General features: G+C 36.7%; 2 protein-coding genes across 7 annotated transcripts in view; one reads left to right on the top strand and one right to left on the bottom strand.

Moving 5' to 3' along the window:
* Window positions 1-10,509, top strand: part of LOC110029127 (E3 ubiquitin-protein ligase MARCH6-like) — a 31,366-nt gene extending 20,857 nt beyond the window's left edge. For 3 of the 5 annotated variants that reach the window (XM_020731250.1, XM_020731253.1, XM_020731252.1), the window contains 5 exons: window positions 2,440-2,512; window positions 2,607-2,697; window positions 3,183-3,262; window positions 3,349-3,629; window positions 10,181-10,509. In XM_020731250.1, the coding sequence (XP_020586909.1) occupies window positions 2,440-2,512; window positions 2,607-2,697; window positions 3,183-3,262; window positions 3,349-3,609 (505 nt within the window). In that variant the 3' untranslated portion in view covers window positions 3,610-3,629; window positions 10,181-10,509. Of the gene's footprint in view, window positions 1-2,439; window positions 2,513-2,606; window positions 2,723-3,182; window positions 3,263-3,348; window positions 3,630-10,180 lie in introns of those variants that run through there. The other 2 variants (XM_020731251.1, XM_020731254.1) reach the window with 2 other exon arrangements.
* A 2,466-nt stretch (window positions 10,510-12,975) lies between these two features.
* Window positions 12,976-22,196, bottom strand: part of LOC110029237 (cell differentiation protein RCD1 homolog) — a 76,658-nt gene continuing 67,437 nt past the window's right edge. For both annotated transcript variants that reach the window (XM_020731432.1, XM_020731433.1), the window contains 3 exons: window positions 14,837-15,027; window positions 14,626-14,704; window positions 12,976-13,269 (listed from right to left, as the gene is read on the bottom strand). In XM_020731432.1, the coding sequence (XP_020587091.1) occupies window positions 13,174-13,269; window positions 14,626-14,704; window positions 14,837-15,027 (366 nt within the window). In that variant the 3' untranslated portion in view covers window positions 12,976-13,173. The remainder of the gene's footprint in view (window positions 13,270-14,625; window positions 14,705-14,836; window positions 15,028-22,196) is intronic.

Below are 22,196 nucleotides of genomic sequence, written 5' to 3'. Positions count from 1 at the left end.
AAATCACCTCTCAAGAAGAAAATAATTTCGGTACCTTCTAGGGACCTAGCTTAATTACATTCAATACTGACTCGGTTGATCAATTAGACAGGCCAAGGGATTGAGCTTGATCTTGCTATTTCCTTGTTGATTCAAGGGTCTTGATGAGTTATCACTTCAAAATTCATTTCATCTAAAATAATAAAAATATTATCTAATTTACTAACCTTGCATATAAGATGAGATTGTATGACCCATCGGTTGTGTGATTCTACTATTTGGTTATGTCCCAAAGGAAGGCAGGTTTAAAGCCAACTCTATAAATCTCAATCCTTGTGTAATTCATGGATAAAGCAATACTTCCTAGATTCAAATTAAATTAATTTCAATTATCAAATGCTAGTTAGAAATATAATTGACATGTTATGGGACTTATAAAGGAAGTAAGCTCCCATATTCTTTATTTGGGTCTACTCAAAGCTATGAAGCCCCTAAAATGAAATCTAAATCAATGGGGTCTTCTTACTTATTGGGTAAGGCTATAAAATCTTTGAGGTTGCAAGTCACAATGTTGTACTCTCTAATAGATATTGGCCCAATCCAAATTTAATTTTGTTTGTCATAAAGTAACAAATCTGTTTGCCCAAACAAATTGAGTCCTTCAAATGGATACATTTATACCACCAAAATGTTTCATATCACATAAAAAATACTGCTATTTTAACTTTTCAAAGGTGAAATACACCCTTTATCTATAGGTAAGGTGGCATATATGTAAAAATTGAAGTTTAGGTGATAGACATGTAAATGCATAAGAATTGAGTGGTATGTTTGTAAATTTTCCTAAAATTGATGTCTTCTAGTCAAGATGAAGACTTTGAAAATTGATGCTTATGCCAGGCCTCTTAGATCTGGTCAATCTTGTCCAAGCCCATTGCCAATGTACGGGTTGACGTTAATCTAAAAGAATTTATTTGGTAAATATTTTCACCCCTATCTGCCCTAGGTAATTGAGGTGGTGCAACCTATGTTCTTAGACGTATAGTTTATAACCCGTTGATGCTAGCAAATTGGGTTTATTAATATTCTTAATATGGCATAACTATAGGACATTTGATCAAGTCACTAACATTCATTCAACTATTTTTATGAACTATATTCAAAGTCTAAAACATTGATTTAGACATCCAAACTGATGCTAAGAAATCTGTTTGATGGAGAATGCTTTTCTACCAAACATGAGTGATTAAATTTGCAGGGATTGCCCCTATAAGAAGTCAAGACCCTAGATCTAAATAAGCTTATTTTGAACATTAGGATGACTTTGGTTTTTAAAATAATTGTAATCTACCTGATTAAAAACCATTTCTTAGTTTTCTTAGCCATCTACAGTTTGAGGAGGCTCACAGGGGTAGGGCTGTAAATGAGCCGAGCTTGAGAGAGCCCAGACTTGGCTCGTGTTCAGCTCTTTCAAAATTTGCTCGTGTTTGAAATTGCTCGTGAACAGAGTGTTCGTGTTTTGCTTGAAATTGGAACGATTAAACTAAATTTCTACAGTTTTGATGTTGGGTTCGAAGCCACACCAATTCTGTATTGTAGAAGACGCAAAATCACATGACCACATAAGCTGTTATGATTTAAACTTGGATATAAATATATAAAATATATTATTATATAAATAATATATATATATTTTTTTTATTTCGAGTTAAAACGAACCAAACACGATTGAACAAAAGGGTTGTTCTTTTTTGGCTCGTTTATAATTCGAACTTAAAAAAATTATTCGTGTTCGGCTCATTTACTCAACAAAATATTCAAACACGAAATACTTAACGAGCTGAAGATGAGGTGTTCACAAATAACGAGCTTTTTTAACAACCCTATGTAGGGAAGGTTGTGCTTTTCTTTGACTATCACTTGCTATTTTTTAGAAACTTGTTTTTGCATTCAGGAACAACTCTTCAACTTTGGCTTAGAATTATTTTTGCAAATACGTTAAGTCCAATGCAGACATAAGTAGTGCGGTTCTTGATGAGAGCTAACATTTAAGAATTATTGATTAAAGAAAGCAGAACTGATGGTAAAAATTTACCTTTTGCGTAGCATGGTCTAATGCCATTATTCGTCTTTTTTTCAATTCTCGTCCATCTCAACAACTTTTTTGGTATTTTGCTTGTTTTATTCGAGTGTTATGGGCACTCTTGTTAAAATTTCCCTGTGGAAAAGGATGATATTGCCTCTATAATAAGAGGACGAAGATGAAGATAAAAGGAAGTTTTGGAACAGAACCTTTTTTCCCCCTATATGGACACTTGTTTATTGAAGCAGAATGGGTGAAATTATTCATGCTTATGACAACCTCATTTTTTTTGGGTTATTTTTTATCTTTCTAAAGGAAGGACATTTTTAATTGGTACTTGTAATTTAGGAAATTGATGCACCTAGTTATTCTGGCAGGATCTGGCAGGACATTCCTGTTCTTGTCATGGTCAGCATGCTTGCATACTTCTGCTTTTTGGAGCAACTTTTGGTAAGTATTTTTTACCGTTCCTATTAGTAGCATTACAGGAGAACACAACCAGTGGTCGAAGTTTAACATTTTTATGTTCGTCACTGTTTAACAGGTTGGTGATATGGGCTCACGTGCTCTTGCAGTATCTCTTCCATTCTCTTGTGTGTTGGGTCTACTCTCATCCATGATAGCTTCCACAATGGGTAATGTCATTGCTGAATGTTCTCGGTTAGCATTCTCATTTCTGTCTGCTTTCTTTTTACTAGGAAATTGGAAAGGTATGAAATTGAAATGTAACATACCTTTTGAGTTTCATGGAACTATCTCCAAATCAGGAAGTTCAAAGTTAAATTTGTAAATTTTAATTGAAGGAAGTATTATATTCCTTTTCTTTGGCTTGGTGGGTATATGATTAGAATTAGTTATTTGGTTTTGCAAAACGTTGAAAGTCTCGTCTCTTTGCTGTGTATAGTTAGAAATTGACAAATGCCCGCATGCATCAGTTTAACTTGCAACTTGGGATGAAAAGAAACTGAGAATCTATATTCCCATCAGCATGATTTCTATTACGTATTTTGTGATGATGATGCATATCATGCAGAAGTAGCCAAACATAATTTATCTTCTGTCCTTTCTGAAGTTGCATTCATCATTGCTTAAATCTTACTTCTGTTATCCTTTTGTGCAGTCAGCAAGGGCTACATCTGGTCTTATGCTTCCTTCCAGTTTGCCACTGTTATCCTCTTTGCTCATATTTTTTACAAACTGGTGAGTGGAATTCCTTTTTACTCCAAGAGAGTAGTCTAAGAAACTGTGATCGCTTATTATATTTTGGCTTTTTAAAAATTATCCAGCTTAAAGTTGCTGCTGTGCTCTCCGTACTACTTTCATCATTCACTGGATTTGGGATTGCAATCAGTACAAGTTCTTTGCTTGTGGAATATTTAAGATGGCAAGCTAGGAGAAATCATAGATTGACACAACAGCAGAATAATCATGCTCAACAGCAATCAAATACAGACAATGTTAACATTGAATCGGAACATGCAGAAAATAATCAGCAGCAAGAAGCTGTGAGCCAGAACCAGAATACGAGTTCTTCACTTCATAACTGAACTTCTGAAACTGTTTTCAGGTAATTAATACTTTGGCCTGTTAGTTTAGGTAGCAATTTAAATGCGTGCATATTTTACAGGCAAAACTTCATTCTTTAATGATGACTACCTAATCTTTTTCCCTAATCATTTTCCATTATATAAAAGTACCACCCGATTACTCTACCGAATATTGATTGGGTTAATATTAATTGTGTATGTGCGGAAACAATCTAACCATCAATTAATTTTAACAAAAACTTGTAGAGGTTTGATAAGCTTTTGAATCTTTATTCAATGAGTTTAGGCAAAATTTAGTGGTCTTTGGCGGGTAACTAGTTAAGGCGAAGTCTAGGGGTTTTTAGTGAGGCGAGCAATCCTGGTTATGCTTTATTGAAGTCTGTCATACGCTAGTAGTGGCTCCACACTCTGTTACGGTTTGATGAAAATCTGAAGATTCTCTGTTAGTTGATTGAAAAAGTTTGATGGTTTTAGGTCAAGGTTTGGGGACTGCTGGAAATGTTCTTATGATTTGAGGCATGAAAGTGAGAATTGTGGATTGTTACATTGAAGGTTTCATGTCATATGTTACATAATCATATAGCTTGCCTTGCCTTTTCTTCTTGTCCTTGGTGTAATCAAAATGATATTCTAAGTGCATAATTTAAGGGAATATTTTTGAAAATGTTAAAGAATATGTAATATATGAAGATTTAAGTGGCCTCTCTATAAATCTTCCAAAATTATAAACAATGTCCTCCGATTTAAATTTAACAATGATGCAGAAAGCATAAGATTATTCTTGTAAACCTAGATTAGGAAATGGACTGGTCGCACAGCCACTTTATTGCCATGTGATGGAGAAGTTGTGGCTATAGCTGTTTGCTGAGTTGTATGCCAAAATAATTTGCTCGTTTGCATCCACAAATCAAAGTTTTATTGGAGCTAACCTTACATCAATTGTATGTTAAGGAGCGACCTAAAAGCTGATTGAAGTTGGGCTATACAATAATGATCGAACTCATTTTTGAGATGAAGGCTTTAGTTTATGGGTGCGGTCATCAACTTGGTATTTCTACACCAACATAGACGCTTTTGCAAATTCTTTTTAATCTGGGAAATTTGTACATTGCCATTGCCGGGTTCCAAGCCCCAGATGCGAAATATGGAGGGTTTTGTTCGTTAGTTGACAACCAACATAAAAAATTCATAGAAATTATGATATAAATTTTTTAAATCATTGTATAAATGCTAGACCGTTTTCTAGAAACTACATTGTATTGTTTGAATACAGTAAAACGTGTGTAAAAGCCACCACACTGATGTTTGGGTGTAGTTTTAAATACGCAAGTGTTCCTACATTATAAGCGAACAAGAAGTTGTTCGAAGCCTTGTGGGCCTATCGCATCGCTTATAGGACCCCAACTAAATGTTCTCCTTTCACCTTGATTTACGGGAGGTTGTGCTACCTTTGGAAGTACAACTTCCCTCTCTTAGGATTGCCGCTGATAATAAAATTAGCACCGAGCTGATTTCCGTCAATAATTAAATCATCACAAGCTTCATGATCATCTCTCTCTTTCTCCAATCACTTTTTTTCCCTACGATTCCTTCTTCGTGGGTTTGGGTTAGGTATTAAGTTCTACGACTTTCCGCTCTTGCGATCCTCTTTGGATATCATTTAGGATTGAAGCAATTATGCTAGTCACCTTTCTTAGTGTCTCCCCGATCAGCTCTTAGGTTTAATTTGAGTCTCAGTGTTTTCTTTTCTACTTCGATCACCTTGATTAGCTCATGTTATATGCAAGTCCCAATACATTTTTTCTTGATCTGATCACCCCGACTAACTTTTAGGCTGGATGTGAGTCCCAATGCTTTTCTTCCTGATCTAGTCTCCCTGTCTTTCTCTTAGTTTGGATGCAAGTCTCAGAGCTTTCCTTCATCGTGTTTTTAGGTTCTCTCATCGATCAACTCTTAGGTTGGTTGTGAGTTTTATTGTTTTCCTTCCTGACATGATCACCTCAATCAGCTCTCATGTTAGATGCGAGTTTCAGTGTTTTCTTTTTTATTTTTTCTTGTGATTTTTTGAAGTTTCAAATTGTTTAATAATGTATTAACCCATTTTTTGTTTTTCCTACTTTCCATCTCAACATCCTTGACTTGTGTCAATGATTGATTGGGGCTGCGAACTAATAGTTGGGACCCATATTTTTTAATGTTATCTACATGATTACTCAGAGATGTCCATCTTAATAAAAGAAAATGGAGGGCTATGACAAAGGAGAGAGAAGGTTCTCCCTCACGGATTGTTGTTACTCAGCCACTCCGGCTGCTATAGTTTGTTTGCAATTGACACAAATAATCAGCGAGGAGAGTGGGCGAGGTTCCATTTTAGATATGTGTTCCTTAGCTAATGAAAACGGCCTTCTAAATTTCATGGCAAAAAATTGTGAGCTTTGGGAAAAAATGGTATACCTCTGATAGGGGAATGAATTCTCGAATCGTTACTGTGTGGGCGAGGTTCCATTTTAGACGTGTTCCTTGGCTAATGAAAACGGCCCTCTAAATTTCATGGCAAAAAATTGCAAGCTTTGAGAAAAATGGTATACCTCTGATGGGGAAATGAATTCTCGAATCGTTACAGTTGAGAGCTTTGGGAAAGCATTTCGAGCAAATTTCCTTCAGATGGCATGGGTAAGCTTCCGTCGTTTCCGGAGGCCAAGCTCGTCGTAATCCTTACCGGAGTTAGTTGTTTGAGCTCGTCAAAGCATGTGAAGAAGTGGGAATGAAGTACTCCAGCCAAAAAGTAGAATCAATCATTTTCCTTGTAATTTTTGATTTTCTTCCTATGGCCTTGGTGGCCATGAGAGAGGCCAATAGAACCTTGTGGCCTTGTGAGGAAGGCCATTTCTACCCTTCGAAGGTCAATTTACACTGCCTCTTAGAGCCTAGAGCTCTGGAAATCAGCAGGGGTAATGGAGAGATGGGGGAGCTGAAAGTTACTGGTTCTTGATTTCCTATGCTCACAGCTCTTGGCAGAGGCAGTGGGATAACTGGCCAAATGAAGAGGAGCATATGTTCTGCTGTTCTTGAAAAGAAAATCATGTCAGCTCGAGATTAGCTGGCGAAGGCTACTGTAGCCTCTCCTAAGAAGGTGGTGTTTTGCGGTTTGACCTTGGGAAGGAGGTGGCAAGCCACTTGGAAGTTTGCTTATTCAATGGGAGGTCTCTACATGCACAGAGGAAGAATCTTTAGGGGCTGTTTTGGCTTGGACTTAGCTTTGGTTTGTTGAATGAGCTTGGGTTGGCGCAAATTATGTGTAATTTGATTTTAAGTTTGCATTTGATGCGTTTAATTTAATTTAGATTTTTTGTCTTGTTTAGTTTTTTAGAGAGAATTTATTTTAAGTTCGATTAGGTTTGAGTTTGTGTTTATGTCCTAAATTTATGTTTTAATAAAGCATATGTTCTATTGTTCCTGAAAAGAAAATCATGTCATCTTGGGACCAGCTAGCCAAGGCTACTCTAACCTCACAAGGAGGTGGTGTTTTTTGGTTTGATCATGGGAGGATGTGGCAAGCGACTTATAGGTTTGCTCATCCAATGGGAGGTTTCTAAGGGCTGATTTGGTTTGCTCATCCAATGGGAGGTTTTTTAAGGTGCCACCCTAAAGTACAACACCGCAAACATAGATCATATTCCAAGGACCTCGTTACAAGATCCTAAACTTTACACACACACATTTTTCTTTGAAAAATCCCTAGGGCGTATATTAAAGAGGAAAAAGTACGGGTAGGTTGTATGAGTGGTCCTAAAAGAAGGCAGCAACCCTCACTATACAACACATAAAAAACTCAAAAAGGAAAAGATTCATATAAGATCTAAAAAACCAAAAACCATCAACGCATGGAAAAGCTAGGGATGAGTCAGTTTAGTCCTGCCTCTGCTTCAAATTCTCGAAAGGGAGCCGACTAGCAAATTAGTGAGGTGCATACCATTACCTGAAGTAACCAAAGTATCATCCATCAGATTCCTGAACTCAAATAAGTCTCCATTATTCTTCTTCCTTTTGGATGTTTAAACCTGCCATTTCTCATCCGAGGATTGACTCATCTGAACGGTGGATTGGTCCAAAGATGGCCGGACAAGTGTAGGCTGTTGCACATCATGAACCCCATATGCCTGAATAACATTAACATCTTGCTCGACCTGATGAGGTAATAGAGTTGCAATAGCAATATTGCCACCTGTAACATCAATGATATGTTCTAGGGCATGTGAAGTCTGAAATGTGTCCCTCGCCCCCACAAAATGAGGCTCCAAAGATGGGGAAACTACAACATTGTGTGGAGGCTGATGATTGACATATGAATAGTGACATCTTCAGGGCTATACTTTTGAATATCAATACTGTCGATAACTTGGAGCATATCAGGAGAAGGGGAATCACTGCTTCTGGCAGAGCACTTTGCTTTTTTGGTCTGAGGTGGGGTGTAAAGGATGACATTGAGAACTGGAGTGGTCAAACATACGACAATTCGAACAATACGATGAGAAATGCTCAATCACAACCTTTTGCCAATAACAATGATGTTGTGTGCCTAACCAAATTTCCTCAGAAGCGGTAGAAGTGATGTCCTTTTCAACGAGTACTCTGACTTCAGATGAACGAGAAAGATTAAAAATAGGTGCCTAACCAAATTTCCTCAGAAGCGGTAGAAGTGATGTCCTTTTCAACGAGTACTCTGACTTCAGATGAACGAGAAAGATTAAAAATAGGATGTCCGTTTTGAGTGACTTACCATAAGCTGAGACAATAGAGCATAACACTTTTTGAGTAAAATAATAAAATTTCAGGCCATGGAGGCGAATCCAAACCTGAATGATTGGAGGTCCTGTCTGTATGTCAAAATCCACCGACCATTTCAAAGTTTCATTGCTCTGTTATCAATCCAGATTGCTCTTATAGCAAATAATCAAAGTGTAATCCTCTTCATTATTAAATTGAATAAGAATGTGTTTTTTATCTAGAGTTAAATTTTCTACTCTCTAATAAGATGCATGAGCTCAAATTTCTTACGAATAAATAAATTTTCGGACCAAATTTAGACGACAAGAGGAAACAAATTGATTACATTCAACTTCTATGAAAAAGATGACGGACTTCTCATTCTCCCTACCAGGTTTCTTGATGTCATTCGCCAACTCAAAAGGAGGGAAAAAGTAAGAGTTAGGAGTACCTGAGGCGCGAACTTCCGCAAGGGCAGTAGCATAAGATATGTCCGAAGTCATCACCACAAGAGGTAGACACAGCGAAAGAACAACGAAATTGCAATGGACGGAAGAACGAAATCTGAAAGCGTCGAAGAAAAAAATGAGCCTCGACTATTTCCACGCGATTTTTTCCGTGGTATTTGCTCTTAGAGAAAGTTGATAGCCTTCTTCTTGGAGGAGGATTGATTTTCACATTCTACAAACCACAAGAAAATGGTGTTGGTTCCTATCTTGTTGAGGAAGATGAAATTGGTCTAACAATAGTTCTTATTGAAAAGGCAAAGTAGAAAGGAGTGAAACCTCTGTTACCTACCCTCTGATGATAGTGGCAGGCAAGTTTGCAGCTAATACCGACAACAAGGTTGTGCCAACATCTGAGATTCCTGATGGTTGGATGGGCATTGACATTGGACTAGATTCCTTTGAGACATTCAACGTATTTCTTGACAACTCTAACATCATTATCTAGAGTGGGCCCATGGGTGTTTGATTTTGAGAAGCTTGCTTTTGGAACAGTTGCCATTGCTCATAAATTGGTGACTCTGTTGTCGTCGTGGAGAAAGATGGGCTTAGAGCCATCTCAATAGGCGACAGTGCGAGCTTGGAATCTCTAGAAAGAAAGTCACTGCCAGGTGTTTCTTTTATTTCTTATAGCAGCCCTTCTCCAGAGTTTTTTCCTGCAGCAAGCCCTCCTCTGGAGCTTTTCTCTACAACAAACTCTTCTTTGGAGTTTTTTTCTTGCAGACCATGCCCTATGGCTTTTCCTGTAGGTTGTTTACTTTTTTGCAAATTTCCCTGAAACATTACTTATAGGAGTCTTCCATCTACCTACAAACGCTGCAGTTTCTATCAAAGAGAACTACATTCAACTAAAAATATCCCTAAAGTCTCTTGGGGTTGATTACCAAGTACAGGATGAAGACTCTAGGTTTTATCTCACAAAGAAGCTTCCTCGCGCATTGTTGAACATGGTTGTCAGTTATGTTTCAACTTGAGGGGAGTGTTAGAAATTTTATTAGGAAATAATTTTTTCTTGTTGTAAGTTATGAGGATTGGATTTATTTTCTTAGATTGAATTTACTTTCTTTCCTATTTTATGTCGTTTTATTTATCACCAAACAATTATTATGGGTTAATTAATTAGAGAAATAGCTGTAATATCTTTTCTTTCATGTATTTTCTTTTTATTGTCTTTCCTATTCTAGGATTCATGTAAGTGTATTTATAATTCATTTTTATTTCAATAAACTAATTCCACAAAAGCATCAGCTTTTAATTGATCTTACCACAATTTTTAATGCTATCATACTTTCTTGCAGAAGCTATGGATATTGGCTACCGGCCAACAACAATGTACGGGGTGAAGCTTTGTTATAGTCTAGTCTCTATACTGTCATTGAGGCAGCTGAGGAAGCTGCTGTGGGCAGATACATGATATTGAAATAAACTTTAACTGGCAGGCCTTCTGGTAGGATTTGTAAAGGGTCAGTGGTGTGCAAAGCATGTAAATTCTTAGCCAAGTTTGTATGCTCACTATGGTTAAACATGTAATTCCTTCGTGAGAAAACGCTTTTTTTTTTTTTTTTGGTTTAATTTTATGTGCAATGTATAATTAATGTCAGTTTTGAAGTATTCTCTCTTAGCTATATTCCGTAAGCTGTGATTTGATAAGATGTGAAATACATTCAATTTTGTGATATCAGATTAATAAAAATAAACTGTTTTGTAGCAGATTTGAAGGATTGTATTTAATTTCATGTTTTTTTCTGTGACGAAAATATAAGTTCCATTGTACAAGATTGTAGAGTTATACTAGAGATTCCAAATAAATTCGTCGAAATAATCTTCTATAGATTATTTCGATGTACTGTTGTTGTGTTGAGGGCTGCTGTGGTGCCAGCCCTCTTATCTCAAAATTGGCTTGTGATTCTTTATGTTAGTTTTTCAGCCAGCTCAGCTCGAAATTGAATCAAGTTCGATCTGGTTAGAAATTGAAATGACTGCGTCAACTTATTTGGATCCTTCCAACTCTATATCGCCTTGATTGTGGGAAAAATGGCTTAAAATGAATTATTTTGACAAACTCAGCCGGAAATTGGCTCAAAAATAATTTCAGTTGCTATATTATTTTTATTTAGCATATCTGTTTAGGGCTTGAAATTGAATTAATTTTTGAGAGATTAACGAGCTAAATTAGCAGCAGTAGTCCCCTAGTTTTGTATGCTAAGCTGTATGGCGCTTATGTTATGTTGTTTTATTACTGCCGACGAGTAAGATAAATGATTGTTCAGTAAGTATAATTATTTGATTAAAATATCTGTTTAAATCGATGAATTAAATATTATCATCTTACTATTCCAAATGTAATCGCTTTATTGGGCATGTTTTTTTCCCCCCCTTTCTTTTTCATTACTGAAAATGCTCCGTGATTACTATAGCCAACTGATGATAAATAACTCTATTTATCTTCATCAAACATTGAAGTTGATACTGCCTTTCTAACTGCTGTAATACATAGCGAATATATAATTCGCAAGCTGTTTGCTAAGCATAAGTTCAACTAAAGAGGGATCTTAGAGAACATCGTGAGTTGATAGAATTGATCTAACTTAGGCCTGAAAGGTATAGAATTACTGTTCTAATTATGAAGAACAAATGGTGGGAAGAAACCAAAAAACAATTGGTTTGGATGCACAAATTCAAAAGATTACTTATAATAAATAAATTTGGAATGTAAGTAAAACTTTTTTAAAAGTACTCTTAAGTTTAACAAGAATTCTTTTTTCTTAATTAACACACTTTTGCAGTTGTAGCAAAAGTTTCAGATTAGATTGCTTCTTCTTCATGCATAGATGTTTTTACTACGAATGTGTAAAACCTCAGAGCGAATGCATGGTCAAAGTAGGAGTTGCACGTGGCTGCTTTAGTCTTTCCCATCTCAGTCTAACGTGTCACAGTCGAACATGGGTTGATTTACGCGGCCTTCAATATTATCGGAGATCGCCGCTTTGAACATAAATCTCCATCTTCGTCTCTAAGCATGGGTTGCAGACTTTGCACAATTTGAATGCTTGGTTTAAACAAAGCATAGAACAACGATCTAGCTTTGTAGATCGTTCGAAAACTCTATTTGATTTTCTAGAATCATTTCTTCCATATATCTTTTCTCCCTTTGGTTTGTGTAAGTTTGTTGAATTGGTGAACTATGGTTCTCAATAAACATGTCAATGAAGTGATGAGCTGTGGTTCTCAATAAACATGTCAATGAAGTTGTATTATGACAGTAAAGTTGTCATAAGCATTGCAAAAAATTCTATTCAATATGATTGCACAAAACATGTAGATATTGATGGACACTTCATATAAGATAAATTGATTGTGGAACTATTTGCATATTTTCACTGTCATCACAGCAAATGCTTGATATCTTCACCAAAAGACTTTTTAGGCTTAATTTTAAAGTTTCTTATAACCAAGTTGAAAATTATAGATATCTATAATCTACTTCAAGGGAAGTGTAAGAATTTTATGCATTTCTGCTTTTGGTATCTTCTATTTTTATTTTTTTTCTATTTATAATAATTTTTAATTTTAGAATTATCCATTGTTAGTAATTTATATATTTTTTTTCTAGCACAAGGATTTTATGCCTTTCTTAGTGTGGAGGATCTTGCAACAAAGTCTTATGAATTGAAGACGAATAATTATTTTCCTTCTCCCAAACTTAGAATAGCAATAATAATAAATTTAGTATAACTCTTGGTTAAGAAAACCAAGTAGATAAAGAGAGAATATATCTTAGAAGAAATAATGCCATTATAAATTAATATATTTATTAAAACAAAAATATACTACCAAAATGAAAAAAAAATACAAATACCAATAACATCATATTATAATAAAAAGCTCAAGCAAATTAACAAACTTACCAATCAGAGCTCAACAATGCTATAGAAATTCAATAATTAAGTCTTACAAAATAAAAATATTGAAAACCAATTTTGCTAAACGAGCAAAAATAAGTAATTATTATGATCATCAAAATGACATGATTATATCAATTATAAAACACTGAACCAGAATTTTTTTTTCAAAAAAATGGAAAATAGCCCCAAACAATACATTAAGAATATGATTCTATGGTCCACTATTGCAGTCTTTCAGTATAAAACGGTTACTGAACAATACTATAACTTTATTTTATATGGCAGTGACCGCCAAACGAACTCAAATCAGAACGGCATAACTTATGAATTATAAACAAAAAAATAAATAAATCTGCAGTAATAAACAGTAATTTGTTAACCTCCAATTATTGAACAAAAGCTCCATGTTGACCGCTTACGCTTCTTTCTCCATACACATTGAAAAGTAGCTGTTGAAGCCAAAGTCTGCCCACTTCATCATTCTGTAATGTAGCAACCAAATATAAGAAACAGAAATTGTATTTGCATAAATAGAGAAATTATAAAACACCAAATAACTTTGCATTCTCACACCAAAATTTGCTGATTCTCTAGAGTTTTTCAACTCGGTTCATGTATGGATCAAAATGAGTCGACTTGAACTCTAGTCACCTCAAACATGAGCTTTAACCTTTGTAATTAAACAAGTTGAAGCTTAGCTCATATCTACAAATTCGAGTCGATTTGTGTTTTGGCAATTCAAATAATTAAAATTGTGAAAATATAGGAGGATCGACCTCCTTATTAATCGAAGAGAATTTGTGAAACTCCTTGATTAGTCTTATTATCTTATTATTTATGATTATTTTAGAATTATTTCCTTTTCATGTTTAGGCTAAATATATTTGATAAGATTGTAAAGTAGAAGGGATCGGTTTTCTTATATATGTAACCTGATAGTTGAAGAGTTGGAAGAAGAAATGTTAAAATACTTCGTGATCTAAGACTACTGATCACAAGCTTGAATAATGAGTACGATAACAAAAAATCACCTAGCAGAATAGGAATATTCTCAGTAGGAGATTGTAACCTCATAGGGAACTAGAAAATTCTTGAGAAATTTTATATGATTAAGCCAACTTAACTGTAATAAGAGTTTTCAATGCTTCTTATGACCTCGGGAGAGACAAAGGAGAATTTATCTCTGGTTGTCAAGTATAGTTGGAAATCCATAGAAAGAATATTAAGGATTCACTCAATCCAAATCAAAGGGGCATCATCATCACTTTAAGAAACACACCTTTGTAGATTCAGATTTTTAATTAAACAAAAATTAGGTATAGCCACTTGAAAACTCCAAAACTTTTATTATTCAAACTAGACATAGAATTAATAAACTAGAACTTTCACCTAAGTTGAAAATAAAAAGTTCTCTGTGGGATCGATGCACAGACTCAAAAATCTATATATAATACTTGCGCGATACGTATTATTATGTGATTGATGCGTGCTTCACAGCTAAGCGACATCACATAGCACACAATTCTTATAAATTTACATATCTAATACATATGTTTTCATATTTACATAACTCAAATCGTTGGTATCACATCATAAATATCACTACTAATTTTTTTAAAGTTAAACACACACTTTCATGAATAGGTTTTTAATACCACGATGTTATAAATGTAAATATCAAACTTTACTTGTTAGATATGTAAATGGATAAGAAGTATGTACTTAAATTCAACTTTACCCCTTACCCCACCCAAAAAAAAAATAAAAATAAAATAAAAATTCAGCATTGGTGATAACTCTAATGCAGAGTATACCCTTCATAATATTTTAAAACTTACACGAAGTACATTTTCGAAAGTTCCATCCATCAACTTCTTAGGTATCAATCTTGGCAAAGCGCTACGGGCATAGTAGTATCTGGGCCAAAATCAATATATAATGAAGATGCTCATGCATAAAAATTATAATATCAGACAATATCTTATATGAAGGAGAATAATATAAAATCTAAATCATGAGGATTGATCCCATCTTTATGAAGAAACTGACCCGTGATTTTCTGAGAATCTCAGAAAACAACGGATAATGTGCTTCAGCAGCCTCAACGAAGGTTGGCCAGCAAGTGAATCAACCACCGTTCCAAGCATGCGAGTAACACAAGAGAAACGATCCGCAACTGAACAAACATAATAAAGCCCAACATCATCCAATACAATTTTTTGCACAATGAAGATTGCCACCTAGAAAAACAAGAAGAATAGCGTGAATTTTGCCTTATTTTGAATGTAGAGATTATGACCAGAATGAAGAGGAAAGAAAAAAAATTCAAACTTAAAACCATCTCAACAAAAGAGATTGGAAAACCAGGGAAAACAATTTGAAAAACATATTACTGAATTACCGTTTGCAGTAGGTTAACAACCATACAATATTTACTTGCTAAAGATCATAATTTGCTAACCAAAATATTGATAATAAGAATCTGAAAACACAGAGCTTTCAAGCGATCACTTCACAATGGATGCAGTTCCAGTGTTATTATCACTCATTCTTCTTTTTCATGCAACCAAGTCTGGCTGGTGGCATAATCGGAGGCAAATGTCACAGAGGGATTTTTCTTTAGGGTTGGTTGACAATGGCTGTAGATGCCTTCTCAAGAAGATATCAATGAATGTCATAGGGATGGGGACCAACAAAGAGGGCTGACATAAGAGACGAAAAATTTATCTTATCTTCAATTAGCATAATTATTGGAGGAATCATGTTCAAGTTTGAAGAGGGTGTAAATGAGGAGATAAAATAATATTAGTGAGATAAAGTGAGACAGTAGTGAAGGGTAACTTTGGTATCTTATTTTTATCTCTGGCCCAGTGGTTAATTGCTTATATGTCCAGTCAAGAATATAGATAGATCTTACAAAGCCACATATAATCTCATGAGTTCTTTTATCAATGTTTGCAAATTATTTTCCCCATTATTGTGATCATTGCTCACAGCACAAGCATTTCCAGAATAAATAGGGCCAGAGCAAGGTTGGCTTTAGAGTGTACAAGAAAAATGTGAGCAATTTGGTAGGAAGATGAGAAGGCGAGGATTGACTTGTTCGATGAATAAAGTTACATCAATCTCTTTCGAAGTCAAAGCCAACAACTATGAGCTAAGAACAATACAATCTCCCGAATAGACAGGCCTTGGGATAGTACACCTGTAACTGACAAAGAAGTCCTCAGATGCTTATGATTATTTCATTATGACTCGAGTTTAAAAGCTTCAACGATCTATTTTTGTGTAACGAGACCTGTTAGATTGAATGAGAGTGCGTGATCCATGAATCCTCATTTTGCCTTGCATTAAAATATATTAAACATCACACTAGTCTCATCATAAAGCAGAATTGATAGTGGGATTTAACAAACAACCACCTGAAATTAAATATTATTAATAAATTCAAATTGAAAATTACAACAAAACAATGCAGAAATCTGAAAGCAACAAACAATACACAACATTAGAATTAGGGCGGACCTAAAGTGGAGGTATTTTCGGCTAGAGGTTTGGACCTCCGGGGCAGAGGCAAGGCGGGTTCAGATGACAAGTTGGAAGGTGGTAGCCGCAAGCGGAAGGTGGTGAGCAATGAGGACAGCGATGGAAGAGGGTTCCGGGAAGCGGCAGCAAGCTGGAAGGGGTGGAATGGCTGCGAGGCAGCGGAATTGAGTGAAAACAACTACTTGGTTGTTTTCCTGGGGGAGACAGCAAGGGGCAAAGGCGAGAGTGAAGGAAGAAAGATGCAAGAGAGAGTGGGAGAAGGGTGGAAGAAAATACACATCATCTCATGTACAAAATACAGCCGAAGCACCACTCGAAACCATTGGATACAACTCTAGAAAGGAAAATGGAGGCCTCAATGGCTATGCCAAAACAAGTCACAACAAAAACTAACCCTAGACACCACCAAAACAAATAAATAGTCCTAGGATCAACAGAAGTAGACCCCATTCCAAGGCCTTCGAGGGTTAAACCGACCACAATATTTCTTGTCGAGGGTTAAACCGGCCACAATATTTCTTGGACTGGTTCAATATATACATCCCTGGAAATCCCCACACCTATCAAACGCCTCATGTCAATCTCCCGGGATTTCGGGAGCTTCGAACTCGTTCATCAAAGCTTTTGTCTCCTCATAGTATGGGGTTAGGCTGAACACGTTGAAGGTAGCCGAAATGTCATAATCTTCCGAGGTTGGAGGGTTCTCGACCGCGCCTCTAGAAGCATATGGATCCCACTATAGAATGCATTGTCCAAAAAAACACCAAGAAATGTTTTCAAATTATAGGTAACCATCTCTATTTGTCCACCCATCTGTATGTACTTTGTTGAACTAAACTGAAGTTTCGTGTCAAGTATACTCTGCATAATCTTCTAAAGTTAGCCCAAGGTTGGCAATCCCTCTCTAAAGTAAAGACAAGCTGAACCTCTCCTAACCTTGGAGGTTCTCACAATAAGTTTTCAGTCAAGATATCCTGAAACTCTCTCCATAGTGGCTATCCTCTGTTTGATATTGACACTTCTGCTTCACTGCCCTCTAATATCACCAAAATTGATCCCACTTGTGTCTCTCTACTGGCAAAAGCACCTATAACCTTAAACTCCACAGATGGTAAAAGAACTGTGCTTTCCATCCTTTTGTGAATGAAGGTGTTCTTGAACCCATCATGTCGGGTTCTGCGATCAAACTGCCATGGTCTCCCTAACAAAATGTGACAGATATCTACGGGCACAACATCACACCACACTTGATCTTGGAGCTGATCCTTAACCACAAGACATCTTTTTTCAATGCTAACTATGTTCCCCTTCTTCAACCAAGTCAAAGAATATGGTTAGGAAAGTCTACGTAGTGACACTAAATTTGTCTACTATCTGTGTAGATGCCACATTCTTACAACTATCTCCATTGATAATAAGACTACATTAGGGGTGTCAAAAATTGATCTGACACACCAACACGACTCGAGCTCGACTCAAAAAATCCGGGTTAGAAATACCCAAATATTTTTTGAGTCGGGTTCGGGTCAGAGAATTCAACCCATTTATTATTCGGGTCGGGTTCAGGTTGAACCCGAAAAGCTAAACATGACCCGAATAAGCATGAAAGTTTGGGTCAAGGGTTAGCGGGTCAAGCTCAGATTCGGGTCATATTTTTCAACCCATTTATTATTAGGGTCGAGTTTGAGTTGACCCTATTCTCGTATTTTTTGGGTCCGACCCGAACCCGACCCACTGACCCGAATTGACAACCCTAGACTACAAACATTTCTCTTCATAGTTCAACATATATGAAAGATATTGTGGCGAAGCCACTGCTGATCTCTCGTAACCTTAGTCCAATAAGCCCTTCATGCCACCAAAATATCGACTCCATCAACTAAATTGAACTCCTACACATCCTCACTATCTCTTGTCTCCAGTACCACTGCTAGAGCTGTCAAAACTAGTTTTTTTTTACTAGCTCGTGTTCGGCTCGTTAAGTTGTTTGTTCATTAAGCAAGCGAGCCGAACATAAAATAATTTTTTGAGCTCGATTTATAAATGAGCCGAACAAGAATAGGTTTGCTCGCTCGTGTTTGGCTCATTTAGACTCAAAATAATTATATATATAATATATATATATATATATATATATATATATATATATATATATTCATTTAATATATTTTTTCCTTAGAGATGGCGGGCAACTCTGCTAGGGTTTCTCCTGATGGTGATTCCCTGCGTTGAATCTCTCGGTTAGTCGTGCCTGACGACGAAGAGTTTCACGCTATCAGTTTCGTCGTTCCGCCAACCCCTGCGCTTCGTTTACTTCAACGACGTAGGGTTTCACGCGCTTCGTCTCTCCACACCCGCAGTCGACGACGCCTCCTCGCTAGGTCGCGACGCGCGTCGTCCCTGTACTCGACGATGCCTTCGCCCTGCTGACAGAAAGTTCCCGTACTCGACATCACCTTTGTCGCCTTGCCCGACAGAAGGTCTCCCCGTACTCGACGAGTCTCTTTCGGCATGCCAGACAGAACTTTCCTCTGCTCGCCTTTTTCTAGCAGCTCGCTTGGTCGTTTTGGAGATGACCTCGACGATGCGTTCCTATGCCAATGCACTTGCCGACGACTTTCCTATTTCTACTCGTGCTCCTTTTTCAGGTTCAAAGCCTGATTTTCATATTGACATGTCCTGCAATGTTTATCAATCTTTGCTCTTGAAGGCGGCGGTGATCACACTTTCATTAAAAAGCTTGGCAAAAAAAATGGGAAGCCTGCTCTTATTCTCACTGAGGTTGAAACCAATACTCCCGCGTCCTTTTGGTGTTTTGCTATAGTGGGGAAGGTCACCCAAAACTGGAGATCATTCGAAAAGAGTTTGATGCTATAAAGCTATTGGGCAGTTAAAGTATTGACTTACTTGACGACCGACATACTTATTAAGTTATCTCACGATCCCAATTACACTCACATTTTCTCTCAAAAAATTATCAAGATCGACAACCGTTTTATGAAAATTCTCAAGTGGACTATCGATTTTGATCCAAAAGCGGAGTCCCTTATCATTCTTGTTTGGATAAAGTTTTCGAGGTTAAAATTACATCTGTTTAACTTGGAAATTCTCTACTCTTTAGCAATTGCTTACGGTAAGCCTCTCAAAGTTGATAGTCCTACGCTTGTTGTCACCAGACATTCTGTGGCTTGTGTGTTAGTTGAGAGAGATATCACTCAATCAGCTCCGGATGAGGTATGGATTGACAACGGATATTGGCAAAAAAGTTGAAATAGAACCACACCCTCCTTATTGCTCTCATTATAGTATGTTTGACCACAGTTCTGCTATTTGCCATCGCTTGCATCCTCATCTAAGACCGAATTTCACTAAAGATCAGCCACCTACCATCTCTGCTGAGAAGGTGCAACCCGATCCTCTTTCCAACATCGAAGTCCCAGATGAAGAACACCATACTACAAATAACTGCTTCTAATGTTCAAGACACACGGGAGTGCTCATTCGATCCGATAAAAGATCAACTGGTACAAAAAATAACTGCTTCTAATGTTCAACAACCTACACATGTCCAACACACTTTAGACCAATTCATTGATCAGGTGAGTCAATCTTCGATTGTCAGATGAGGAAGGACAGGTATATTCCAGGAGGAAGAAGAAGAATGGAAGCCGACTCGGGCTCGAGAATTTATTGGATGATACATTGGTTACTACTGAAAATGACACTCATCTTATCAATTTATTAGCTGACTCCTTCCCTAGAACTAGAGGCAGAGACAATGCAAAATTATGCCGCTCTCTAGCTACCTGATACTCCGTATTTTGGCATTTTTTGCTTTTCTCTTTAGTTCTCTCATGTACTTTTTCTGTATTTTCTCTTTTTGGAACCATTTGATGTGGTGGTTATCGTGTGAGCAGGGTGCCATGTTTGGGCCCTCCCACACAATCTATTTGTATCCTACTTTCTATTTAATATATTAGCCTTGGGATTTTCTAAAAAAAAATAAAAATAAATATACATATATATATATATATATAATTATTAAGCTGTCATTTGGATTATTCGATATTTACCTAGATTTCAGATCTAGGAACGATTTTGGGACCCTATAAATTTTATAGATTTGTAAATCAATTATATATATATATATATATATGTTCATTTAATTTTTAAATGTACATTTGATGAGTATTATTTTTAAATAATCCAATAAAAGTTTATAATTGATTAAAGTCAGATTAACTAAAAAATTAAATATATATTAAGTAAATACATAAGATAAATACAAGATATTCAGTAAAATGTAAAATAAATTAAAATAAAATTTAGGTTTTAGAAATGTAAATACATAACAATTGGGTAGTGTGCATATAAATGCCCTTCGGATTTAAAAAAAAAGAAATTTTAGAAGTTAGGCATATAAAGACATAAGAATTAGGTGGTGTTGACCTTGCTTTCTGTCGAGGTGTAGTTTTCCCCTCTTTAGTAGCATAGTATCTAGCCGTAGGACCTTTCTGTCGACTACTCCTAGAAAACTAGTGAAGGAGCTCTCCCCGTTAGCAATTCTGGACTTTTCTTCGCTCGACTTGACGTTCCATGTAGTAGTCTTGACTGCTATTGCTTAGCAGGTAAGACTACTCCGAAGAAACTCAGGGAGCATTCCTATAGGACTGTCGGCCTTAGAATTGACTCTACTCGCTGATTTGACGCCGCTGCTCTCTTCGTTGTCCCGTTTAATCGAATTCGATCCGAAATTTTCATAGGATTCGGACCGCAGCCCGCAGCGCGTTTTTAACCCGATCGACGACGAGGTTGCCCGGACGACTCCGGATGACGAAACGGACTGCACCGATGCATCCAAAATATCAATTTTGCCTAGGGGGACGTTCGTCTCATTGCGATGGCGCGTCTTGGGAAAAATACATATTTAAGTGTTAATTATAATAAATAATATTTTATTATTATTATTATTATTATAATTAATAACTCATGTTAAAATCCCTAACCTAACCTAAATCTATCTCCCTCCTCGCCTCATTCTTTCGCATCTGTGGGCCTACCTCTGCCCTAGCGTGGTTCGTTCGATTGCCTGGCCCGCTCTTTCTTCGTGTCGTTGGGAGATTTCATTCCCGCATTCGCCTCTCGCAGTTGCCCATCCCGTATCCTATCCTCTGCGGGTATCTTATCCCGTCTGCTCTCGATCCTCCTTGCCGCAGAGCGTAGTCTCTGCGAGGATCATATCCTCTGTCTCTCTCGATCCTTCTGAGATCCGCATGCGATCCCCTAATCATTCGCTCTCCTTCTCTCTGGTTTATATGAAACTCTGTTTTGGAGCGTTTAAAAAAGACCGAAAATCTTTCTAAGAGAGAAAAACTCTGCTATTTTTTCTTTCTCACTCACTTCTTTGATCTTCTGGTGCTTGAACTTTGATTGATCTTCTGGTGTTTGAATCGATTTCTTCTTGCTGTTGGGAGAGGAAGTGAAGTTGTGGAGTGCTCTTAAAGTTTTTGTGTTACTTTCTTTTTGCTTCAAAGAGGTACCTTCTTCCCCCTCTTGTGCATTGCTTCTTTTCGGTCTTCCCTCTGCCGAGCCTTTGAGCTTGGTGCAGTGGATGGTATAACATGCTTGCATGACATTACACTTATATATATATATTTTTTTGAAATACTTGGTACTCAAGCATTTAGAAATAGAAATGTGAGCATGTTCTAGGAGCTAGACTTGATTACTTGCTTAAAGTGGTGAAGCTATGGCATCTATTTATCGTAGCTAGCATATTTGTATGGGAAGCAAATCAAAAATATTAGAATGTGGCTTTGAGACAACGGTAGCTCCTCTTGCAAGCATGTTGAGATATGTATCA

This window comes from Phalaenopsis equestris, unplaced genomic scaffold (assembly GCF_001263595.1).
Source record: "Phalaenopsis equestris unplaced genomic scaffold, ASM126359v1 Scaffold000552, whole genome shotgun sequence".
NCBI lineage: Eukaryota > Viridiplantae > Streptophyta > Magnoliopsida > Asparagales > Orchidaceae > Phalaenopsis > Phalaenopsis equestris.
This window is presented reverse-complemented; position numbering and strand designations above follow the sequence as displayed.